The sequence below is a fragment of the Electrophorus electricus genome, chromosome 10 (genome assembly GCF_041902795.1).
Source record: "Electrophorus electricus isolate QZ-2024a chromosome 10, ASM4190279v1, whole genome shotgun sequence".
Classification (NCBI taxonomy): domain Eukaryota; kingdom Metazoa; phylum Chordata; class Actinopteri; order Gymnotiformes; family Gymnotidae; genus Electrophorus; species Electrophorus electricus.
In genome coordinates this window covers 415,001-437,500 of record NC_137506.1, presented here as the reverse complement: position 1 = coordinate 437,500, position 22,500 = coordinate 415,001, and the positions used below count along the sequence as shown (strand labels likewise).

At 45.9% G+C, this 22,500-nt stretch overlaps 3 protein-coding genes across 9 annotated transcripts in view; 2 read left to right on the top strand and 1 right to left on the bottom strand.

Annotated features, from left to right (window-relative positions):
* Positions 1-119, top strand: part of ecd (ecdysoneless homolog (Drosophila)) — a 4,698-nt gene extending 4,579 nt beyond the window's left edge. For both annotated transcript variants that reach the window (XM_026996137.3, XM_026996138.3), the window contains exon 12: positions 1-119. This exon is cut by the window's left edge and continues 329 nt beyond it. The gene's annotated coding sequence lies outside the window, so the exon portion shown is untranslated.
* A 155-nt stretch (positions 120-274) lies between these two features.
* Positions 275-4,960, bottom strand: si:ch211-248a14.8 (uncharacterized). 4 transcript variants are annotated; one of them, XM_081721156.1, is made up of 4 exons: positions 4,859-4,960; positions 3,473-3,668; positions 1,368-1,665; positions 275-1,159 (listed from the first exon to the last, which is right to left on the bottom strand). In XM_081721156.1, exons 1-4 carry the CDS (start codon positions 4,885-4,887, stop codon positions 780-782), a joined length of 903 nt encoding a protein of 300 aa, XP_081577282.1. In that variant the 5' UTR covers positions 4,888-4,960; the 3' UTR covers positions 275-779. The 4 variants fall into 4 exon arrangements, with proteins under 4 accessions (XP_081577282.1, XP_026851931.2, XP_026851932.2 ...); XM_026996130.3 differs by having other exon boundaries at positions 275-1,168; positions 4,859-4,959; XM_026996131.3 differs by lacking the exon at positions 4,859-4,960 and adding an exon at positions 4,241-4,370 and having other exon boundaries at positions 275-1,168.
* Positions 4,961-9,672: 4,712 nt separating this feature from the next.
* Positions 9,673-20,816, top strand: p4ha1b (prolyl 4-hydroxylase, alpha polypeptide I b). Of its 3 annotated transcripts, XM_035533044.2 has the most exons (16): positions 9,673-10,183; positions 11,502-11,544; positions 11,873-11,949; positions 12,156-12,252; positions 12,348-12,499; positions 12,899-13,036; positions 13,200-13,439; positions 13,570-13,793; positions 14,309-14,485; positions 16,029-16,099; positions 18,164-18,263; positions 18,425-18,478; positions 18,567-18,632; positions 18,885-18,953; positions 19,373-19,469; positions 20,009-20,816. In XM_035533044.2, exons 3-16 carry the CDS (start codon positions 11,874-11,876, stop codon positions 20,077-20,079), a joined length of 1,632 nt encoding a protein of 543 aa, XP_035388937.1. In that variant the 5' UTR covers positions 9,673-10,183; positions 11,502-11,544; position 11,873; the 3' UTR covers positions 20,080-20,816. The 3 variants fall into 3 exon arrangements, with proteins under 3 accessions (XP_035388937.1, XP_035388936.1, XP_035388935.1); XM_035533043.2 differs by lacking the exons at positions 11,502-11,544; positions 16,029-16,099 and adding an exon at positions 15,243-15,313 and having other exon boundaries at positions 9,675-10,183; XM_035533042.2 differs by lacking the exon at positions 11,502-11,544 and having other exon boundaries at positions 9,676-10,183.
* The last annotated feature ends 1,684 nt before the right edge of the window (positions 20,817-22,500 follow it).

Sequence of the window (22,500 nt, the reverse complement as noted above, 5' to 3'; positions counted from 1 at the left end):
GCATGTTGACGTGCAACGTCTTCTGCTCTTACCACGCGGGAGAAGGATCTAAGGTTCTCACCTCCTTCATCCACATGTATTTTTGTACAGGATCTTAAATAAAGGCAATATTTTGAGAAGTGTGTTTTGAAATGTGAATTTACAAAAACTAAATTTTTCACTAACATAGTGTTTACAAATTGCAGTAATAAATTATATACTTAATTCAAAATGGTTTCCTAGAATCCAGGTGTTAGAAAGTATCACAGATTGGACAGGAAAGAAAAAAGAGCACATTTCTAAGTGTCCTGCCCTTAGTTATAAACCAGCCTGCGGCTGGTGGTGTAATAAATGCGCAGGGATTCCTCACACACTCGGTCAATCATTTGTGCTTTAGTGTTTGACCGTCCGTGACACATGTTCATGTCTCTAAGCTTTTAGGTTTCCTGTGTTCAGACAGCACGTCCCAAATCAGATTAATCTGTCTGGAAAAAGAACGTTGGCACCTGCTTGCTCACTTAAAAATCCACACGTGTAATCCACGTTAGAGGAGATGAGAGGAGACGGGAGCAGTTTCAGATGGTTTTGTTACTGTTTCGGGGAACGTTGGGGGGAAAAGACCAGATAAAATGCTGCATAAAATTCATGTGGAAGTAAAAATAGTGTTTTGAAATGTGTTGTTTTTGAAAACAATACCACAGTGATTTCTGATTCCACAAGCAGCTATTCATACGCTTTGCTCTTCGCGCCGGTCTGTGATTGGACGCTTCCGGCCGAGTGCCTTTTCCCGATTGGCCGATCTAGAGCAGGTTGTAAAGCGGCACCGCGAGTCCTCTGGCAGAGTGCAGTAGTGCCGCGGCGAGAGCTGAGATGCGCAGCACGGTGATGTCCACCAGGAGGCGCTGCAGCGCACCCAGCAGCAGCAGGGCCAGCAGGTAGCCCAGAAACAGCAGACTGTGCCAGCTGCCCTGGGCGATCGCCGGCAGGCTATGGGGGTGCAGCAAGCACAGCAACGCTAGTAACAGGCTCTGAGTCACCGTCAGGGTGTAGTAGAGGTCGAAGGTCGAAGTGTGGCCTTGCTCGGCTCGAGCAACCTTTGAGAGCCATGTGAGGGACAGGCTGTGCAGCAACAGGCTTAGGGGAGAGTACACACACTCCTGGATCTCGACAGTGTGCAGACCTTCACGCACTGACACGCACACACACACACACACACACACACACACACACACACACACACACACAATCAACTTTGCTTATTCATCCAGGCAGTCCCATTTCAATTTCGTTGTTTTCAATGACAGTGTAAACATTAAATTAATTTGAATTCCATGAGTGCATTATTCCATTTGTGCCCTAGTGCATGCTGGGAATTAGAGTCCTACTACCTGAGACGCTCATGGAGGTGAAAGTGACCGCCATCAGCAGGCAGGTGAGGTGGAAGTAGCGGGGCGTGCCCAGTCCCAGCGGGTGGCCCCAGGCCAGGCTGAGGAGGGGGAGGAGCCGGGCGGTTAGGGGGTACAGGCCCGAGTGGGCCTCTGACTCCGCCCATAGGGCAAGGACTGACTGAGTGCTGCCGCACACGGCCGGGAGCAGCAGTCTCTCAGCCAGCGGCAGGGAGAAAGGCTCCAGATGAATCAGGCCCACCGCGTGCACACCCAGCAGGGCCAGAACGTGCACCAGGACCTGGAAAAGCCCACAATGGGACAACAGACGAAGTCACAGTATGGACAAACACACATCCATGCAGCTATTGCAGTGCAAACAGGATGAATGAAAAATCACTGCAGATTAAAGAAGTTTGACCTGAGTTTGCATGATTTGATGACGCTGAAGATTATTCATCCCAGTACAACTGGACAGCTGCATGTGGTCTCCTTCTCTTATGATAAAATCACAAGCCCTTCGTTCTCAGTTTAATCAGGCTTCATTCTTTTCAACACGGCAGCTGTTTTTCAAAACACACTTAATGGTGCTAAATGCTTATGTAATCATACTATTCTCATACATAGCTGGAATCCAATATGCTTTTTCCCAGAAAATACACTTGTGTTGTAAATGTTACACTGGACCAGGTGTCTTTGTGTTGTAACTGTTACACTGTATCAGGTGTGTTACAGTGGACCAGATGTCCTTGTGTTGTAACTGTTACACTGTATCAGGTGTGTTACAGTGGACCAGATGTCCTTGTGTTGTAACTGTTACTCTGGATCAGGTGTGTTGCACTGTAACAGGTGTCCTTGTGTTGTAACCGTTACACTGGATCAGGTGTGTTACACTGGACCAGGTGTCCTTGTGTTGTAACTGTTACACTGTATCAGGTGTGTTACAGTGGACCAGATGTCCTTGTGTTGTAACTGTTACACTGTATCAGGTGTGTTACAGTGGACCAGATGTCCTTGTGTTGTAACTGTTACTCTGGATCAGGTGTGTTGCACTGTAACAGGTGTCCTTGTGTTGTAACCGTTACACTGGATCAGGTGTGTTACACTGGACCAGGTGTCCTTGTGTTGTAACTGTTATACTGGATCAGGTGTGTTACACTGGACAAAGTGTCCTTGTATTGTAACTGTTACTCTGGATCAGTTGCACTGGACCAGGTGTTCTTGTGTTGTAACTGTTACTCTGGATGAGGTGTGTTACACTGGACCAGGTGTCCTTGTGTTGTATCTGTTACACTGGATCAGGTGTGTTGCACTGGACCAGGTGTCCTTGTGTTGTAACTGTTATACTGGATGAGGTGTGTTGCACTGGACCAGGTGTCCTTGTGTTGTAACTGTTATACTGGATCAGGTGTGTTGCACTGGACCAGGTGTTCTTGTGTTGTAACTGTTACTCTGGATGAGGTGTGTTACACTGGACCAGGTGTCCTTGTGTTGTAACTGTTACACTGGATCAGGTGTGTTGCACTGGACCAGGTGTTCTTGTGTTGTAACTGTTACACTGGATCAGGTGTGTTGCACTGGACCAGGTGTTCTTGTGTTGTAACTGTTACACTGGATCAGGTGTGTTGCACTGGACCAGGTGTCCTTGAGTGAAGTTTCTTGTTCCTCTGTAAGTGCTAAAATGCGTCTGCACATGCAGTGAATGAGCACAATGGTTTTACTCAAGTTTTCTAGTGCTAACGAAACCAGGCATGAGTCCAGCAGGCTGAGGAGTGAGCTAGTGTCCTCCCTGTACTGCACACATACTCTGCTGGACTCAGGTGCAGTGGGAGCTGTGGTGCATGGAGAGGACAGTTGGGACGCTAGTCCAGAGTTGAGCGCTTGGAGCTCCTTTTATAATGCTGTTCTGTTGGCTGATGCTCCTCACACACACACACACACACACACAGGTACGCATGCACACACCTAGGGGCCCACCATTAGAGAGGATTACTGAATTATGGGAGCTTGACACATGTGCCAAGCCCAGCTGGAATAAACCACACAGGTCTCCAACATCCGGAGCTAGGCACCCACCAAGGAGAAATCCAACACAAGAGTAAGGCTACCTGCATGAGAGCAAGGGGCACTATATATGGGTAGTGGTACTGTGGAATGAAGACACCACACACGAAACTGTGGAGCTGGTCTGCCAGTGAATACAACACCACGAACAGCAGGGCGGCGCTGTAGAGCAGGAGTGGGCTCAGGATTTTAGAAACCTCACATACACACATCCTCAGTGCAGGAGCACAGCACACAAAACTGAGGGAGAGAGAGGAGGAGAGAGAGAGAGGGAGAGAGAGAGGGAGGGAGAGAGAGAGAGAGAGAGAGAGAGAGAAGAGGGTGATGAGCTGAGGGTAAATCCATATACCCTCAGTATACAGGCCTATTATACTATAGATTTAGTTCATATAGTTAGTATATAGTTAGTATCATTATGTAAAAATACATTTCTAATGCATTAATAACACAATGTATATCTTTTCCTCAGTGAGACGTCTCATGAAGAATTTTGAACCAACAGCAACAATGCGCCACTTTTAAAAATAAATCCGACTTTATTCGTTAGTTAAGATGCAAACTCGCCGCCCGCAGATCAGCATGTGCCCTCCTGTGCGCGGAGATGCGTGACGCGGGAACTCACGAGGGGTCTGAATAAACACTACAGTTCCGCAATCTCCGGCCCCTCGCGACCTGAATCAGAGTAAGCGGTTTGGAAAATGCACGAGTTCGTGTAGTAAACGAGTAATTTCTGCAGTGGCAACCGCGTCTGAAGAAACAACGACCAAAGCAAACACGAGCTTCCCATCGAACCACGAGACGGTCGTACTCACGCCAGGGAAGGGTCTCTCGGTCTTCCTAAATCCCGTGTATCACTTCTCAGAGCACGTATGCAGCTAATACAACCCCACACTTATTACCTGGCTGGTTTCTCTGAGATAAATAATTCATTGTAGTTTAAATATACAAATGTTCTGTCTTGAAATGTCAAGAAATGTTTTCCGTTCGTTTCGCCCATGAATTTGCATGCGAGCGTTACTCTGAAGTACTGACCGGTTGGGAGGGACTTTGATCTGCACTACTAATGTTGCTGACCAGCGGGGGAAGGCTGGACATACCATTCACAGACGAAAACCAGCGGCGGAAACCAGTAGAAAACCACAAAACAAACATAGACTACTGCATTTCACTACCATCATCTTCATCATCATCATCATCATCATCATGATCATCATCATCATGAATACACACAGAATAAGTTTAAAAGCAGCTGAAATACAGAAAACCAGGGTTTCACTTTAAGAAAAACTGGAACATTTCTATTTTAGGGCATTAGCTATCCAAACTAAAGGAAAGCTGCTGATCTGTGAGCCTGTAAGTGGATGAAGCTTCTGCTCCGTAAGTCTGTTTACAGGCACTCTAACCCAGAGCAAACAGACACTTTTTCTTACCTCCCAAACCTGCGGAGTCCAACAGTCATGAGAGAAGCCAAAACGACAATGATTACCCAAAGGTTAAAGACCCCACATACACAGCGAGAGGTATTTGCCCACACCGCACCATCTCTCTCTCTCTCTCTCTCTCTCTCTCTCTCTCTCTCTCTCTCTCTCTCTCATACTTTCACTCTGGACACAGTCCAGATGTAATGTCTGGAGTACAGGGACACAGTCCAGATGTAATGTCTGGAGTACAGGGGCACAGTCCAGATGTAATGTCTGGAGTACAGGGGCACAGTCCAGATGTAATGTCTGGAGTACAGGGCACAGTCCAGATGTAATGTCTGGAGTACAGGGCACAGTCCAGATGTAATGTCTGGAGTACAGGGGCACAGTCCAGATGTAATGTCTGGAGTACAGGGCACAGTCCAGATGTAATGTCTGGAGTACAGGGCACAGTCCAGATGTAATGTCTGGAGTACAGGGCACAGTCCAGATGTAATATCTGGAGTACAGGGGCACAGTCCAGATGTAATGTCTGGAGTACAGGGCACAGTCCAGATGTAATGTAATCCCATTAAATTCAACATCTGATCTTGTTATCACGCAACGCTCGCCTCCTGTGAGTCATGTGGTTGGAATTGGGAGGATCTTTGGTTGTAACCACACCTGTACACACCTTCATTGTGTTAGTCTATGTGTAATTAAACCTGTGCCAATGTGTGCAGCGTGTTGGTCATTGTGAATGTAGCGTGTCATGTGTAACTATGTGTCAAGTCTTAACTATGTTTGTTTAATATCGTGTTAAGTGTTAGAAGTAGTTAGTGTTTAGTGTGCTTATGTTCATTGTTTGTGTTTACATGTGAGTGCCACTTTCGTCCTCTAGGTTGTATATGAATAAATGTTCGTCCATGTCGAGGAAGTCTGTGCGTCCTGCTCCACGCCCTTCGGCACTCGGGCCAGCATGTTACACTTGTAATCAAAACACAGGTGTTCAAATCACAGCCTGTGACATCCAGGTTCTGAAGACTCACAACCCTTCCTTTACTCAAGAGTTGGGCTCATTAACAAAGTGGGCAGTTGCTTACATGAACTCTTCAGGTAACTACCAATGACTACAAAGTTGGATTGACAGTCTGGAGGTGAACACCCCAGTGGACGGGATTCAGAGTATTAGGTTCGGTGTGAAGATGTGGCACAGGGCAGAGCACATGCCTAAGACGGGAACATCTAGAGAAGCTATAGAGGCAGTGAAGATGCCCCACCACCACAGGAGGCTTCTGGACAACCTTCAATCTCTTCCTCATGGACCACAGACACATAATCAAAACAGTTTTGCCTCCCACCAACTTGGGAGTGCTTGTTTAACTGGAAGGATTTCTTCATAACCCCAATGTCTCCACTAGCAGGGAAATGGTGGGATTTTTAATAATATATTTCTTACACAATTATAGCTTGTTTAAAATGTTTAAAATATTTACCCCTTTATTTTGCAGGGCATTGAAAAAAACTGACAATTTGAAAACTGAATACATGTAGCCTTAGTACAACTTAAAGTGCTGTTGGATTTGCAAAACTGTACATACAGGCTAGAGAAAAATCTTTCCTCTTTATTTTTATGACGTGGTGGTATTTGCTGTCTGGTTTTCTAGTGGCCTGACCTCTAGTGGTCAAAAGACGCCACAGACCAAAACCCCTGGCAGGAGACCTTACTATATGTGTAATTCTTCAAAATGAGCAATTACTGCAGTGAATAAATAACAGTTTATACAACAAACATAACCAGCTAAGCTAGTTAGCAGTTAAATAAATAAATAAAGCACTGTACATATGTAAGTAAATAGATCGGTAATACTGTGGTTTAAACCTTGCTTACATTCTCACAGTCATCAGATAAAAGCTAAAATGTGTTAGACCATGGTGAAATAGCACAAAGTTACAAACAAATGTTAGTTGTGAAATGATGATTGCATTAGAAAACAACTGTTGCAATTTGTCCCTAATTTAGTGATATACAGCCTAATTGTATTAGTAAAGAACCATTTAAAAAAAATTTAATTATAAAATTTAAGTCAGTGTTGTGTAATAAATAGACGATTCTCACCATGTAAATTAAAATGGCATGTTTGGCCTTACAAGTCCGTGACCTCTGTGCTAATGTGTTGAATATTATTTTAATCTTCTTTTATGGATGTCCTGCTTGTTTACTGTCACCATTTGGTTAATAAGAGTAATTTCATGTACTACAGTTTAATAAAGTGGACATGCCCGGAATCACAAATGCTCTTTTTGTTCATTTTCTGCTAGAATTGTTACCCTCAGGAGATTAAATCATTTACATTTACACTCTTATCCAGAGCGACTTACAAAAGTGCTTTGTTATTTACTCATAGAACACATCCTAGTACAGTACAGTAGGGTAGAGTCCAAGATACCAGTGAACTAGAATATTGTAGAAATACAGGGATCACTGCTGATACCTAGAAATACAAAATACATGAGGTCTCTCTTAAACAATGATAAGTGCAATAAACAATAAGTACTAGAGTTTGTTAGTCAACATCAGTGTAATAAACAAAACCCTACAATAAGTATTAATTTAGTCAGTCTATATGGGAGCAGTGTCAGTTGTCCTTTAAATATTCCATGAATAGATGGTCTTCAGTCTGCGTTTGAAGACTGCAAGGGACTCTGCTGTCCAGACAGCAAGTGGAAGTTCATTCTACCATCTTTGAGCCAGGACAGAAAATAGTTTTGTTGCTTGTCTCCATGAGACCTGAAATCTGGTGTTTCAAGCCGAGCCGTACTTGAAGTTGGAAGTTCCTGAGGTACGGATCAGGCTTTGACCTTTGACCTCATGTATGGTCCATCTTTGGCTTTGTAGGCAAACAACAAGGTTTTAAATCTAACGCGTACAGCTACTGGAAGCCAATGAAGGGAGTGCAGCAGTGGAGTAACGTGGGAGAACTTCAGAAGATTGAAGACTAGTAGTGCTGCTTTTCATTTCCTGTAATGTGCTTAAAATCCGCGTGAGAACTGGCTGTAACTTGGAAACAAACAACACGAATCTCTTAACTCTCACACCAGCGCAACCGCTTGCCAAGAGCGCCCTCTGCTGGGAAGGCGAGTCCATATTTACTGCATAAAACAAGACATTGCATTACAGGCTGCTGTGCTAGCGAGCGGGAACAATACGCAGAGAAACTCACAGTCAGTATTTTCTCAAAAGATGGGTAAAAATGAAAGACAGAAAGACAGAAAGCCTAAGAAGATTGGGGGGGATTCCTAGAATTCTCTGAGACTGAAAAGTTGATGCCATTCATCAGCATCGTACACAGCGCTCATCAGATCACAGCTGTTTAACCAGGATATACCAGATTGTATCTACTCATGTGCTTGCTCGGGTGCAGGTTGCTGCATGTCACTGACAGGTATATTTCAACAGGTGTTCCATGCTGCGCAGGCGCAAAATCATTATGCTTTCGTGTGATGCTGCATTGACATGCTTAATCTGTGTGTGTGAGCTATAATGTTATCTTTTGGTTTCTATAGTTAATTGTAACTTTACGTGTAATGCATCTTGCAGACAGACACATGCATTAGACCTTCAGTGTGCAAATATTAGCTGGGTAATTAGTCGCATCCGCTACCTTATATTTGTACTTGCAGTTTGTGTAGCTGTAGCGCTTGAGACTCACACAAACAGTGGACATCTGTCTCTGACTTTCTGTGCACACGACAAATAAACTTAAAGCTTGAAAACCTCGACCTCTGTGTATCACAGCTAGGTTGAATATTTTAGCTGTTTAAGAGGCCTGTAGTGTTCCTCAGAGACATGTATACTTTGCACTTTCATGTATTTCACTTGTATTGATTGACAAGTTGGTGGGTTGGTTGGTGTGTTCTGAATGTCCCACAACCTCAAAGCTTCAGACATTTGGTTATGTCAGACACAAATAAACTGCATCGCATGGCACAGTAATGAGGTCATCTCCGTTATCCCGCTTTGTCTTCTCTGAGAACACGTGAGAAAAGCCGTCGTATCTTATTGTTAAACTAGTAATGTACCACAACAAGCGCACATATGTAACTTCCTATGCAATTCTAGAACACAGAGAGAACAAGGTCCTAACAGTTTTACCCCATATATTATATCACACTTTGGTCTATATGCATTTATAATAAAACCCAGACGGAACCAGCACCTCAGCAGCCCTGATAATTGTGCTAGATGAGAGCAGTGGTTCTCTTGAAGGTTTTACTCGTCGCTTACAATTAGTTTCATCCAAAGTACGCGCTGCACACCAGGGACTGGGTTTAACCCCGAGAAAAGTGCCCCCGTATATTTCCATTTAGGAATATTTCAAACACAAAACAGAAGCTTGGGGGGTCTATTACTCATCATCGGCTATAACGAGGTTTTTCCAGTGTACTTGCTGTTACACGGAGAACACACCGTGAATGTATTTTAAACGGAGCACTGAGAAACGTTCCCCCCCTTCTGCACTTTAAAATACAATGATTTATCTCTGTTGCTCAGTTTGTGCTATCATGTGTTTTGCACGCTATATTTGAAATGTGTTGTGTCCTCTACAGCTGACACGTGATCCACTTCCCCAGCGCTCCAGTTAAACCCACCCCGTTCACCCCGTGACAGGGTCCACACCTGCTCTGGGAAGGACTCAGGTGTGCAGGGCACCAACACGATCACCTTTCACATATCATATTTCTATACTTACACTGATGCAAAATACACTGACACAAAGCCAAATATGCACCCAGTTTTCCACCAGGTTTACTGCACCGAAGAAAGAAAAAACCTGCCCAATTCTGTCAAGAAATGATTAAATATTATTAAAGAAATGATTAACTATCAAAAGAGGCGCATACAGTAAATATTTCCAGAGCTTTCCTTAATTTGAAAATGTTTTCTTCTTCTATTAATGCTCTTTAAAAGTATTACTAGTAACTGATAGAGAGAGTCAGACTTTAGGTCATCTCTCCCCGCGTGGAACCCTTTAGTTTGCTCCAGCTCGTGAAGGCGCATATGCAGCCGACAGTGTAAAACTATGACCACTTTGGCTTTCCATATAAACCTGCTCGGTTCAGCGTGTGTGCGACTCCGCACGTATCACGGCAGAATCTCCGCAAGCCAAATGACGAGTTAGGCACCGGAAGACGGAACCCCCCCCCCCGAATAAAGAAGCGCTGCATCCCGAGGCTCGCGCACACGGAGCGAGAGAGACCGAGGCGACTCCAACGGAAAGCGGAAACAGCAAACTCTGGACGCAACTCTGAAGTGTGTTGGCGTGTGTATAGCGACTGTAAACCAGGCTACGGGTAAGGATCCATTTCTGCCGTAACGGACCGCAAAGCACCGGCGTGTATGAGGATGAATTACATCTCTTGCGGGTCCACGCGGTGCTGCAGTAGGAAAGTAATGCGCGAGTATTGTCCGGTTTCCTCCGCACTCCGTAAGCGGATCGTTGTAACAGCTCGCCGTCGGTGACTCGTGCAAAGACCGCGGTGACGCTGGAGCGACTGATGCCATTAGTCGTGTTTGAAAAGTCCGATGTGACATGGTGAGTGTGACTCTTACGGGAGGCCCGACCTGTTTACTAACGACCCCAGCGAAGCGCGAGAGTGGTGCAACCGGCCGGAGGGCTGCTGCGCGCGGTGTTGTTTGCAGACGTGCTGTCGCGCGCACGCCGCATGTCTCGTCCTCTGGCGCTCCGCTCGAGGGGCTGCGCTCTTTTTTTTACTGTCTGGTGTCGTCGGTTTTTAAAGCCTGCGCGCCGGTAAAGTCGTCGCTCGAGGCGGCAGGCGAGCGCGTGGGGGAGGGGCGAGGACGTGGCAGGCGCTTCCAGCGCTCGAGATGAGTTCGTTCCTCACGAGCGCGCGCCGCGGCGGGCGAGTGCAGCAGTGATCATCTTTATGGCGTTTCGGTGGGAAACCTCAACAAAACGGGCAAAGCCTTCTGTGAACTCAAAGTTTAGCGAGCGGCAATGGGACGTGCGAGAGTTTCTGAAACTTTCTAAAGCCAAATCCTGTTTTCCCCCGCCGCGGCAGCTTGCACACCAACGCTGCTCTTCAGTGTTACAGAATGCAGTTCTTCAGCCTTTATCGCAGAGCTCGCTGAAACATTGGTCCGGGTTTTCCTAACGTGCACCCCAGCGCTCACCGCAGCAGAAAGAAAGCAGAACTGTGACCGCCCTGCAGACATGTGAACTTAAAACATCCATATTCATCCCAGACGAGACATTTGTATTAATATGAGCTAAAGCGTTCAGTTTCACCTGAGCTGAAACATTAATATGAACTAAACATTTATGCTAGTGTGTTTGTGTTGTGTTTTTCCACAAGTGCAGCTGAGAGAGATGCACGTTAACTGTAATTCTCACACTGACCTCACAGGCAGACCGGGGTGAAACCAAAACAAAATCTAATGGAAAAGTAACAGTTTCCTTTTAAAAGTCACAACTCATAACACAGATGGTTTGAGGAGTTTGTGTAAACTCACTTACACACTGTGTGTGTTTAACACATTTCCTAAAGCAGTCTCTGTCTCCTCACCCACCATGCCTCTTGGTTTGTAGAGGTGTCATGTTTATTCAGCAAATCCCCAAAAAGTCTCTCTCTCTCTCTTTCTCACACACAGTGGCATCTGTTCTCCTATCCATATGTAAGTGTTAATTGTAACGGTAAGTGTGGACGTTGGCTTGACAGAACTCCTTAAGGCAGTGTGGTGCTTTAATTGAACTCTTAACGACAATCTCCCTCTCTCTCTCTCTTTCTCTCCCTCTCCCACCCCCCTCCCCCTCTCTCTCTCCTTCTCTCTCTCTAACTCTCAACCTCTCACCATCCCTCCCTCCCTCCCTCCCTCTTTCTCTCTCTCTCTCCCTCTTTCTCTCTCTCTCCTTCTCTCTCTAACTCTCAACCTCTCACCCTCCCTCACTCTCACCCTCCCTCTCTCTCTCTTTCTCTCTCCCTCTCTCTCTCCCTCTCTCTCTCTCTCTCTCTCTCTCTCAGGATGGCTCTCTGCTGCTTGGCGTTTAGTTTGTTTTTTCAAGCTCTCCACGCTCATGTTGATTTCTTCACGTCCATCGGTGAGACTGTCCTTCTCCTTTCATCTTCCTCTCTCCTTCATTCTCCCATGTCTTCGTCTTCCTCACGTTTCGGTCGCTCAGATGAACTGAATGTCTGGAGTTTGTTTCTTCTTCATGGTTTTGATGCAATTGATCTTCTTACTGGAATGAAAAAGTCAGGTAGCACAGTTGACCTCTTATTTGACCTCTGACCTTGTGACCCTTAGGTCAGATGACAGACTTGCTGTACACAGAGAAAGACTTGGTGACATCACTGAAAGATTACATCAGAGCAGAAGAGAACAAACTGGAACAGGTTAAGCAGTAAGTACGCGCAGGCACGCACGCACGCGCACCTCCTGTGTATTATCCCTTTCACTGTGTGTGTGTGTGTGTGTGTGTGTGTGTGTGTGTGTCAGGTGGGTTGAGAAGTTGGACACACTGACGTCCACGGCAACGCAGGATCCCGAGGGCTTCCTGGGGCACCCGGTCAACGCCTTCAAACTAGTGAAGAGACTCAACTCAGAGTGGGCTGATCTGGAGAACCTGGTGTTGCAGGACACCAGCGATGGTGCGTGTGTGCGTGCGCTGATACAAATCTAGGGATGGAGGATTAGAGTTGGATTCTAGAGAAACATTTCTAGCTGCTCTAGGTAGGTTTACACCTGTATGTTCAAAGTGCAGGTAGGAAGATACTACTGTTCAATTATCTGCCTGGTTTTGTCTCTACCCCATTCTCACTCTCTCTCTCCCTCTCTCTCTCTCTCACCCTCTCTCTCTCTCCCTCTCTCTCTCTCCCTCTCTCTCTCTCCCTCTCTCTCTCTCTCTCTCTCTCTCTCCCTCTCCCTCTCTCTCTCACCCTCTCTCTCTCTCTCTCTCCCTCTCTCTCTCTCTCCCTCTCTCTCTCTCTCTCTCTCACCCTCTCTCTCTCTCTCTCTCTCTCTCTCTCTCTCTCTCTCTCTCTCTGCAGGGTTTATTTCTAATCTCACAGTACAGAGACAGCACTTCCCCACTGATGAGGACCAGAATGGAGTTGCCAAGGCTTTACTTCGGCTGCAGGACACGTACCAGCTGTCGGCCCACGACATCTCAGCCGGAGACCTGCCTGGTGAGTGTGTCTGTGTGTGTTTAATTTTTGCTCAAATTGTTTATCTGTACAAATTGTTTGGAAGAACTGCTAAGTTATTGTCAATCTGAATTAACCTCTCAAACTCCAAAGCCTGGAATATATTTAAATATAAAGACGCTCTGTGTGTGCGTGTGTGATTCAGGCGTTGTGTACAAGAGCCGTATGACGGTAGAAGACTGCTTCGAGCTGGGTAAGATCGCCTACTCCGAGGCCGATTACTACCACACAGAGCTCTGGATGGCACAAGCTCTCAGACAGCTGGACGATGGTGAGGACTCCCCTGTAGACAAGGTGACCGTCATGGACTACCTCAGTTACGCCATCTACCAGCAGGGGGAGCTAGAACGCGCACTGGAGCTCACCATGAGGATGCTCAAACTGGGTAGAGTCCCACTCCCCAGCTGTTGCCTCATGACTGTTTATTATCAATTAATCCTTACAAGAGTAGCCTCTGATGAGCATCCTGTCTGATTACGTGTGTGTGTGTGTGTGTGTGTGCGTGCGCGTGTTAGACCCCACCCACCAGCGGGCCAACGGGAACATGAAGTTTTTTGAGTTCCAGCTGGAGAAGCAGAGGAAGGTGGAGGAGGTGGAGGAGGTGGAGCAGTCGTCCGGCCAGAAGGAGGGAACGGCGAGACAGCTGGACAAACGCGATGTCCAGATGAAGCGCTCCAAGGACCCGCTGCCTGAGAGGAGGAGATACGAACAGTTGTGCCGAGGAGAAGGAGTGAAGATGGTGAGCACAGCTACAACTACAGCTACAGCCAAAACTACAGATACACCTACAGCTACATCTACACCTACAGCACTCTGCTTCAACTACACTTACTGCTACACCTACAGCTCTCTGCTACAACTACTACACCTACAGCTACATCTACACCTATATCTACAACTACACCTACAGCTACATCTACACCTATATCTACAACTACACCTACAGCTACAACTACAGCTACATCTACACCTACAGCACTCTGCTTCAACTACACTTACTGCTACACCTACAGCTCTCTGCTACAACTACTACACCTACAGCTACAACTACACCTACAGCTACATCTACACCTACAGCTACACCCATATCTACACCTACAGCTACATCTACACCTACGTCACCCTCTACTTACTAAGTGCTTCTTGATTCCCTCAGTTGTTCTTTTTCTGATTCGGTCTTTAGCCTTTAAACCTTTTCTTTTTCTTGGAAGTTTTACAGTTTGACCTAACCTCTCCCTCTCTCTCCACCCGTAGACTCCGCGAAGGCGCAGCCGTCTCTTTTGCCGTTACTCCGACAACGGGCGCAAGCCTCATCTGCTGTTGGCTCCTGTGAAGCAGGAGGATGAGTGGGACCGCCCCCACATCGTCCGTTTCTATGACATCATCTCCGACTATGAGATTGAGAAGGTTAAAGAGCTGGCCAAGCCCAGGGTGAGTTCTGCTCCCACCTCCGGTCTCACAGGAGAGCCTGGTACTGGAGCCGCTTCATGGTGGCATCGAGGAGAGCCCTTCTGATTGGCTGTGTGTGCCGTCCATAAAAGAAGGAGGGCGTGACCTCATGGATTTTTGACTTCCATGGCCAGCAGTTATGGATATTTGATTGCTGGCCATGGCATAAAAATTTTCAATTTAAGTTAAAAAGTTAAAACCATTTGTTTTTTATTTATTGCCTTTCTTCAGTTTATCAGTGTGTTGTCTTAGAAGAATATATACATCTATATCTCAGACAGCTTTTGTGTATAATTACCATGAAACAAAGTGTCAAGCTGGGGAAACACATCATGAAGGGCCTGACGATCACACCTGACCTGACCATCAGACCTGACCATTAATCAGACCTGACCATCGGACCTTACAATCAGACCTGACCATCAGCTGATGAGAGAACCATTAGACCGTTTTAAAAATGTTAAACTCTTTCAAAACATGACTGACCAGTACAGCGACACATTTCAGTTGACAAATACCTAAACTTTTTTAACCAGTGTAGTTTACTACAAACCAAGCAAAATACAAGCCCTCAAAGAAAGAGAGATCACATGATCAGGAGAAAAGGAAACCACAGTCAAACAAAATGTGTCAGAAAAACCCCAGAAAGAGATGGAGAGATGGAGAGAGAGCGACAGAGAGAGGTGATGCTGTGACAGAGTGTAGCGCGTGTGGTGTTAACCCCACTATAATCTTTCAGCTTCGTAGGGCCACCATATCCAACCCCATCACAGGTGTGCTCGAGACCGCCTCCTACAGGATCAGTAAGAGGTGAGGTCAGGGTGTGGCCACAGGAGGAGACGCTGGCCGCCCCGCCGCCTGCCCACGGTCTTGCTCGGTGGTCACAGAACTCCCCAGCAGAGACACAGAGCCCAGTGCGGGACCCTCCAGATTCGTTCCATTTCACAGGACCCTGTACCTTAAAAGGTTCCACCAAACCTCCAGAGATGCTGCCTAAGACGCGCTCTAGGTGTCATCTGTGGGTGTGTCAACCATGGGCCAATGCGCTGAGGGAACACGGCATCTTGTGACCGTGCTGAGGAGTTGTGGGGCCTCCGTGTAGAAGGAGGAGGAGAAGAAGGGAAGGAGGAGCTCTTCTCTCTCTCCTCCCGCAGTATTAACAAGCTTTGACTACAGTGGGACAGGAGATTCATTACTGCCTCACGCAAACCGCTGGACTCAGCAGTCCCGCAGACAGGCTTCCGTAGTAACCGCAGTAACGGCTCCTGTACTGTACCTGCTAAATTAACTTTCTTGTAAAGTTGATGTAGGCGTGTATTAATTTGCCCCTGTCTCACTGCTAGTCCCCATTTAGTATTATAAACCCTGCTAACCATCTCTCTGTCTCTCTCTCTCTCTCTCTCTCTCTCTCTCTCTCTGCCTGTTGTTATCTTTCCCTATCTCTATCTCCATGTTTTTCTATTACACTCTATTTTCTCTCTCTCTCTCTCTCTCTTCCTCTCTCACTCTGTCTCTCTGGGAATAGCTAAGGCGCGCCACTGTACATGACCCCATTACAGGAAAACTCACCACTGCTCAGTACAGAGTCTCCAAGAGGTAAGGGGGGTCAAAGGTCAAAGCTCAGAAGGTTCTTCCCCGCCATGCAGTTCAGCATTAAAGTGCTATTGTGGGTGGCTTTGTCTGGTATAATCCACTACAAATTAGCCTGCCTCAGATTAGCCTATTGCTTGCTAGGCCCTCTCTATTTCTGTTCAGGCTCCTGTGTTGGCAATCCCCTTTCTCAGGGTCCTTCTAGAGACCTCAGAACATGTCTGCTTCCTCGTCCTGATGCAGCTCCCCCTGTCTGTGATGCGGAAGTTGGATTTCTGTGTGTGGCCGCGCTGCCGAAATGTTCGTGCAGGAAAGTTGCCATTTGGACTGTGATCCACTACCAGGCAAACAGGAGGTCTGATAGGCTTACTACAATGGTGGAGTCTAATTTGATTGGCTGTCCCATTTCCCTCTTACTGCATTCACTCCCTCCATTCTGATGCCCCGCCCCATTCCACATTCTTACAAGGGGAGTACACATTTCTGGACAAACCATCTTGTATGCCGACACTATGAGGACGCTTGTTTTTGTGCAGGCATATTCAAAGCCACCCAAATACCCATTGCAAGTAACATATGAGATTAGACACACACACACACACGTTTATACAACAGCTGTGAAAACACACTGATACAAAAGTTTGGGAAAGATTCTCTAACTCTTCCAATTCTTTTTCTTTTTCCTCTTGCGTTCATATTCACCTTTAGCCAGAACACCCAGTATTTTATCCAGTGGACAGTAAATCACACTCGCACACATGCACGCAGAATGAATTCTCTTTGGTCCTGCATAACCAGTCGTTTGAGTCTACAGACCAAAATAACCCTTAAACAAGATATACATAGTAGCACTGGTGCTACCCACACCAGAGAGGTTTAACTCACCCTGTTCATTATGTGTGTGTGTGTGTGTGTGTGTGTGTGTGTGTGTGTGTGTGTGTGTGTGTGTGTGTGTGTGCGTGCGTGCGTGCGTGCGTGTGTGGACAACCCAGACATGGAGACATTGGGTGGAGTTTTTGCCTGTTTGGTTTAATCTGTGGGGGTTTTGTAAGGCCCTACGTGAGCATGTGCACATGTCAAGAAATTGGAGTGAGAGAGAGTGAGAGAGAGAGAGACTGGGGGAAGAGATAGAGAGAGACACAGGAAGAGAGCCGGTGGAAGGCAGAAGAGGGCGGCACTGTACGACTTTGCCACATGGCTTTGTGTCTTGCCAATAAACAGGACAGAGGTGGAATGTGCGAACGCAAGAGGAGACATGAGACACTGGACATTTCTCAGTGAGATTCCTAGATTCTCCACAGCAGACCACAACTCCTCCACTCTGACCTGAAGTGCACTGATATGAGAGATGGTCTCCTCTCATTGGCTGACTCAAAATATGTTTTCAGGAATATATCCAATAAAAACAGATTTTTCAGGAGATTTGGCATGACTGGAATTTCTGCGCCAAAGGCAGCCTTTATAGCTTTGGGCCTTTTCCGATGCGTTCCGACTCCGTTGTAAGTTTATACATACAGCTGCCTGGTTGGATTCTTGACAGCTGCCTGCAAGAAATTTGATTTCTAAGTAAGATGTAGTTTTGCCATTGAAAGGTTGAGGCATTTTTTAAAAAATCTTCCAGATATCTTCACAGATATCTTCACATTTTTGACTCTCTAAAATGTTATCAGCTAAATGCTTCCTCATTACGTGTTTTACACACACACACACACACACATACACACACTCACACACACACACACACACACTCACACACACACACACACGCACGCCCTACTTGCTCTTCTCTGTCTCGTTGTGCTACTTTCCTGTCTTTATCATCTCACATCTATGCTCACATTTAACAGACCTCTGTCTGGCGTTTGGCACCCGGGGGTTTTGGTTTAACCCTCACAGCCCCACACAGCCCTTTTACAGTTTCACACTCTTACACTCTTACACATTCCTACTTGCTCTTTCACATTTCATTCCAAACTTGAAGTGCTTGATAATTATCTGAAGAATGGACTTCCTATTAGCATAATTAAGAGATTAATTAAGTTGACTCCTCCCTCTTCCTCTCTTCGGTAGCGCTTGGCTAACTGGTCATGACCACCCAGTGATTTCTAAGATAAACCAGCGTCTCGAGGATGTCACAGGTCTAAACATGGACACAGCAGAGGAGTTGCAGGTGAGGGGCGGGGCTCCCAGACAGACCAATCAGATCATATTTAAATAATTCCTTATTACCTGTGCTACTCCAGTATTGATCACAAGCTCTCCAAATCCCTGCACGGCGCAGGGGTGAAAGGTCGCCTTGTGTCAGGAATACTGACAGTTGTTTGCTTCCAGGTGGCGAACTACGGCGTTGGAGGACAATATGAACCCCACTTTGACTTCGGCAGGGTGAGAGTCCTTCACGCAGAGACAAACACTAATCATTCAACAATTATATTAACATGGGGTTGAATTCAACTTTTTTTTTTGCACACAGAAAGATGAGCCGGACGCGTTTAAAGAACTGGGCACTGGAAACAGAATAGCCACCTGGCTCTTCTATGTGAGTCCTTGCACTCGTCTGTCCACCATCTATCCATCTTTATTGTGTCACCTCCTCACTCCATCATTGTTCACTCGATTCCGTTTGGTGATGTTTCTCAATCAACACGTCTGTTAAATAACTGATGTTATGTGAGTAACTTTATCTGATAAATATTTAAACAGCTCTAAATACTTGGGTATAAATATAATTGCCTTTTTTGGGAAGATTTTCTGTGCATAAATGTGGACCTTGTTGAACTGCATATTGCAGATGAGTGACGTGCCAGCAGGGGGCGCCACTGTGTTCACAGATGTTGGGGCTGCAGTGTGGCCTAAAAAGGTAACAGTCTAATCCACGATTGGACGCTGTATACTGACCCTAATGATAAAAGGTTATAATCTAATCCACGATTGGACCCCGTATACTGACCCTAATGATAAAAGGTTATAATCTAATCCACGATTGGATGCCGTATACTGACCCTAATGATAAAAGGTTATAATCTAATCCACGATTGGACGCCGTATACTGACCCTAATGATAAAAGGTTATAATCTAATCCACGATTGGACGCCGTACACTGACCCTAATGATAAAAGGTTATAATCTAATCCACGATTGGACACCGTATACTGACCCTAATGATAACTCGGTACTGAATTGTACTCCTTATTGTCCTAGACACTGAACACGTGTTACTGTGTGATGAGAGTCTTACATTTCTTGGTTATTATCTGTGTTTATCTGACATGTTGCAGGGAACAGCGGTGTTCTGGTATAACCTGTTTGCCAGTGGGGAGGGCGACTATAGCACACGACACGCTGCCTGCCCCGTCCTTGTGGGCAACAAGTGGGGTGAGTGTGTTCTACTGCCCTAGGACATCGCACAGGGGGCACATTCCTGCTCGGTCCCTGGCGCACTATTTGCCTGACATGGCGGTCTCGTGCTGTATTCCACGACGTTCCTCTCATGGGGTTTGTTTCATTAAGATGTAGTTCCACTGGATGGTCCAGGAGGTGAGAGGATCCTTCTCATTCTGGATTACACTGGGACTCCGATTTAGTCTTGACATTTGGATTAACACGGATACGTCGTCTTAAATCCAAATTTAGGGTGTTCCGAATCTGAATGGCTTTATTTCCACAAGTATTTTACCCATACAAGGAATTTGTCTTGTATGTAACACGTGTATATAACATACTAAGCATACCTGACAAGCACACAGACAGTTAATTGGGAAAAATAAAATAAAAACGCCATATTAGAGTGAAGGAAAAAGAGAACCTGCTCAACCAAGCTTGCCAGGGCATGACTGAGAGGTGCCCCCTCACCCACGCAGGCTTCTGGAACTTTGCCATCATCATTCCTGATCTCGCCTCTGTACTCTCCCCAGTGTCGAACAAGTGGATCCATGAGAGAGGCCAGGAATTCCGTCGACCGTGCGGCCTCAGCGAGATGGAATGATGAACAGAACGGCATTCCTTCTCTTCCATCATTCCTTCTCTCCTTCTCCGTGCCTTCTCCCCACAAAGCCCCTGGGTGTCCCGAGCTCCCCGGACGTTGATGGCCCCTTCCGCCCCCGAGGCTCAGATGGAGATCCCTGGGTAGAAGCTCTCACTGGTCATGGGCTGGTGTTGTGGACGTGCGATAAGCCTGGTCTTGTGCTGAAGTGGAATATTAGTGGAGCTTCACAATCACGCGTCGTTTTTACTCTTGGGTTAGGACCTGATCTGAGTTTAAGAAAAATGGCCCAAAAATATATATAGGTGGAAATTTTTTGCATGATAAGCATGGAGGTGACTGTCTTTCTGTCTCTCATCACTGTGCAAACACACACTCACATGATACAATCATTTTAGTTTTAACCTGTTTTAAGCCTTAACTTTAACCACTGAAACAATCAAGCACTCCAAACTTAGAACAGCGTGAAGAGAGAGCTATAGAGGTAGAGAACGATGGTGGAATTATTTTCTGACCAAAAGAACTGATTTCAATACAAGCTGAAGCCTTAATTCCAAATGAGGGTTTGCACATTCAACTTATCCAAATACATCCAGTGTCTTGGGGTCAAAACTTTTTTTTTTTTTGCAAAGCATTTTTTATTTAAGAGGTCAAAAACTTTTTAATGTGATTTTTGTGTATGGAAATTTTGTTTTTAAAAGTGATATTTTCTACAGAAATAAAAATGAACGTGCCAGTGATTGCCTGTTCTGTTCTTGCCCTGTGAACAGGGTCCTACGGCTGTGCTGTTCTAAGTGATTGCCTGTTCTGTTCTTGCCCTGTGAACGGGGTCCTACGGCTGTGCTGTTCTAAGTGATTGCCTGTTCTGTTCTTGCCCTGTGAACGGGGTCCTACGGCTGTGCTGTTCTAAGGTTGTCCATCAGGTGACTGGTGCCCCCTCTTGTGTTCGTATAATGAAATGCCGTCCAGCTGGATGCTGGATGAGATTCTGGAGGAATAAAACTGCTCTTTGAATTACAAATTGTTACTGTACAACTGGCAAAACATACTCTGAAATTACATCCCGTTTGTTTCCACATTTTAAAAACAGAGCTAACTCGGTTCCCAAAACTGCATCTTTTCTTGGCAAAAACAACAAAAACCTACCAGAACAAAAACATTCAAACTTTATTCATAATGAAACTTTGCCTTCAAATAAATCAGATAGTTCTTACTATCAGCTACGCACCAGTATAATCAAATGAACAGGTAATGGGTAATAAGTACACTGCACAAGGGAAATTAAATGTGAAAACGCATAGTGTTAAAACTGAAGATCAAGAAGATCACAAAATGACATTCAGACTGTAAACTCATATTTCTGAACCGAAGCTGGAGACTGAACAATACAGGAAAATCACACGGCAGGTGGAGGCATCGCACAGCAACAATGCCCAGCGGTTACTGAAGCTGAGATCCAGCCGATAACCTGCCTCTGCACTGCAAGGACGCTCCTGTCAGACATCAGTGTGGCTGAGGTTAGTGGTCACATGACTCAGTACGTGCGCGGGGACCAGAAATGCATTGGCAAGAACACCAGAGGAGCCAAACACAGCTGCTGGTGGATAAAAGAACCACTCGAGACTGTAAGAGCAGACAGACCAACCTGAGTAGCACCAGCCTGTGACTCAATGTCCCACACATGGATCCTGGAATGTGGAGTCTTAAGAGCCTTCATCAAGAACTCAGGATACTAAGCAGGACCCTCGAGCTACCAGGGCTCTGGTAGGGGAGTAAAAACAGACTTTTTTTAAGGGTGAATGAGGTGTGTGTGTGTGTGTGTAAATTCCCCACTCACCCTCCTGTGGGAAGTCTCCTTCAAGCTCTGGAGCTGCTTAAGCTGTGAGAGGTTCTGTGTAGCATCCTCGCTGTTCCCTGGACTGCACTCTTCTGGACGGAGATCTCAGATGTTGCTCCTGGGATCTGCTGGAGCCACGAGCCATTCTCCCAGTTTGGGGGGGTCACAGCCCATAGTGCTCTGATTCCCACGGGAGCCACCGTTGGCGTCACCTTCCGCATTACGGCCCTCTTCTGCTGTTTGTCCATCGCTGTGTCTGTTTGCTTAGCTGTTAGTATTTTGTCAGCCTGTATCTGGCTGGGGGAAAAAATAAATAAATAAAAAATTTCATATATATATATATATATATATATATAGAGAGAGAGAGAGAGAGAGAGATTCAAAACTGTAGTAAGTGCACAGATTTTCCTGAGAAACAGCACCTGGAATATATATGTGTGTGTGTGTGTGTGTGTGTGTGTGTGTGTGTGTGTGTGTGTGTGTGTGTGTATGTATGTGTGTGCCTGTCTCTCTCTCTCTCTCTCTCTCTCTCTGTGTACAAATGCCTAATGTATTAAATAAATAAATAGATAAAGAATATCACAACG